Source organism: Pterocles gutturalis, unplaced genomic scaffold, assembly GCF_000699245.1.
Source record: "Pterocles gutturalis isolate BGI_N339 unplaced genomic scaffold, ASM69924v1 scaffold25867, whole genome shotgun sequence".
NCBI classification, from domain to species: Eukaryota; Metazoa; Chordata; class Aves; order Pterocliformes; family Pteroclidae; genus Pterocles; species Pterocles gutturalis.
The window spans coordinates 2,326-5,044 of NW_010111015.1; the positions used below are offsets into that span (position 1 = coordinate 2,326).

At 56.7% G+C, this 2,719-nt stretch overlaps 1 protein-coding gene across 1 annotated transcript in view; it reads right to left on the reverse strand.

Moving 5' to 3' along the window:
* Window positions 1-2,508, reverse strand: part of LOC104461881 (probable E3 ubiquitin-protein ligase DTX2) — a gene marked incomplete at its 5' end in the record, with an annotated part of 3,046 nt that extends 538 nt beyond the window's left edge. The window contains 4 exons of the mRNA XM_010073620.1: window positions 388-477; window positions 1,175-1,336; window positions 1,421-1,576; window positions 2,438-2,508. Of these exons, the coding sequence (XP_010071922.1) occupies window positions 388-477; window positions 1,175-1,336; window positions 1,421-1,576; window positions 2,438-2,508 (479 nt within the window). The remainder of the gene's footprint in view (window positions 1-387; window positions 478-1,174; window positions 1,337-1,420; window positions 1,577-2,437) is intronic.
* Between the last annotated feature and the right edge of the window lie 211 nt (window positions 2,509-2,719).

Below are 2,719 nucleotides of genomic sequence, written 5' to 3' on the forward strand. Positions count from 1 at the left end.
CCCTACATATCAAATCTTACAGGACTTGAAAAAATCCTGGCACAAGTTGAGACAAACCCACCCACCCAGAGGGACCGGGGATGGGAAGAGGCAGCAGCTGGAGCTCAGCGGTTCTCAGCGCAAACCCTCGGAACTGCATAGCCCCAGATGGGCCAGGAGTGTCTGCCCGAAAGCTCAGAGGGGATTTTGTTGAGTAAAAGGATGGAGAACAAGTCTTCCCAGTCCAAGCTGTGAAGAAGCAGCAAAGATCTTCATGGGCAGAAGGATCACAAGCACACGTCAGGAGAAAACCGCAGGTTAGCATCGTGGGGACAGCTCCCAAAGAGACCAACACAGGGGCAAGAGACAACCCGAGGAGGGTCACGGTCCCAGGGTGTGGTACCTCACCTTCCTGCCCTTCTCGTTGTCCGGGAGATAGCAATAGCGAGGAAAGCCTCTGGCGGTGTACGGCATCCCGGGGTTGGGGTGCTCGGGGCCCTGCAAGAGATACGACATTTAGCATGGACACGTCCATCTTCGTACGAGTTGGACAATCTCTCAGCAGCAGGATTTAGGACCAGCAGCAGGATTTAGGACCAGCAGCAGGATTTGACACAGGCCCATGTCAAGCAAGCTCTTCCACGTAAAAGGAGCACGGAGCTGCTGATGGTGAGTATGAGGCACCTGACATGGGACATGCGAATATTTCAGGTCCTCCAAGAGCGGTCTCATGCTGCGATACAAAGCCAGCTCTTCAGATTACTTAAATTCTGGTGGGAGACAGCCCCAAGTCACAGCTTTTCTGTGTGGTCTGATGACACCCTAAAAAGACCACTCAGCTCCAACCTTTGCAAGCTCACTGCAACCACCGGAACCTCAGACACAGGCTGTGAAACCAGACGCTGGGATCTCACCCACCTTGAGAGAACGGGCTGAGTCTCCTCCCTGCAGATGTTAGTCTTTACTGCAGGGAAAGGCTGTTGTAGACCCTGAGGCCACGCTCAAACTGGGGAAAACATCTTTCATGAAGGCGACCCAAGTCACTCGTACATTGAGGAGCGGCCAGTGCAGCTGCTGGCTGTGGGTACCTTGGGCTTGCCAGCAGGTGCTGTACTGGCTCCCAGTGCTTTTCTGGGAGACTCCCAGCTTGTGCTATCCAGCAGCAGCAGTTCCTGCGAGTGTGCTGTGCACCCACCTGAATGCCTCTGCTGATGTGATACACGATCTGGATTGTCCCGCAGTCCCCGTGCCCAGGGAGGGACTGGGAGAAAGTGGAGACCTCCATCCTCCCTTTGGGCTGAGTACCAGTTTTCTCTCCGTAGATGGTTTTACAAGAGGGGCACTGCAGACTCCCGTCCTGCCACGAGAGAAACAGGCGTCAGAGCTCCATGGCCACGTCACCCGGGCACGGGGAGCTGGTGGGGACAGGCCAGCTGGGTACCTTGTTCCCGTTGGAGTACATGGCCAGCATGCAGAGCATGTGGAAGGAGTGCTGGCACTTCAGACGACCAACCATCTCCGGCTTGATGGTGCTGCACTCGCAGGCGTCGCCGTAACCCGAGGGTGAGGACAGCTTCTCCATGCAGATGATACAGTCCTGGGGTCCGGGACAGAAAGGAGAAAAGAACCGTGTTGTGTGAGCACAGGCTGATTGTACCGACTGACCCACCAAGGAAGCCATCAAGGAGATGCTTTGGGAAGATTTGCCTTCAACTTTAATCCTTCCCTTTGAGGCTAAGGGCACAGAGACAGGTTTCCTGATCTGTCCGGTATCACCCCATGCCACCACTCCCTGGACAGCACAGGATGAGAGCTGCCAGCAGCCAGAGGGGGTGAGGCTGGTTGCGTCCTGCTCCTCTGCAGGGTGTTTTGGTCTCTGTAGTTCTCACCTCTATGAGCACCAAGAGGAGACCAAAGCCAAGCTCCCTCCTCCGGCCCAGGCCCTGCAGCCAGCAGAGTCACTGAAGGGTTTGGGCTGGAAGGGACCTTAAAGATCATCTAAATCCAACCCCCCTGCCATGGGCAGGGACACCTCCCACTAGCCCAGGTTGCCCAAAGCCTCATCCAGCCTGGCCTTGAACCCCTCCAGGGATGGGGCATCCACAGCTTCTCTGGGCAACCTGGGCCACTGCCTCACCACCCGCACAGGAAAACATTTCTTCCCAATATCTCATCTCAATCTCCCCTCTTTCAGCTTCAAACCATCGCATTGCCGGGCTTCGCCATTGAACCCACACCGTGCTTTCTCTGTCACAGTCCCCTGATGAGGAGCAGTCACCAGCTACCAGGTGTGGGCTCAGGCAGGGCTGTGGCCTCTCCATCTAGTGCCAACGGTGCCACTGTGAGCAGCAGCATCTGCCACCCGGGGTGCCCGAGGAAGACCGTCCTCAGGCATCGCCGTGGTTTGCACAGCGCCCCAGGGAATGGGACAAGCCGGAGCTGTTCGCTGTCCTCTCACCTCATCGGCAGGAGCGCCCTTCACCTCTTCCAGGTACTTTTTCACCACTGCTTCGGGCTCCGTCGATGTCGCTGCACAAGAAGAGAGATGAGAAAAAGAGAGGAGAAGGAATCAGATGCGCTGGGAGATGTGATGGGCACGTGCAGGGTGAGCTGGAGAGGAGGGAGACAAGCAAGGCACTGGCCAGGACGCCAAGGAGAAAGGTCGGGGTTAGAGGGGGAGAAGAGGCTGCTCCAACCGTTCCCTACAAGCCCCGCAAAGGCATTGCTACCCGAGATGGCT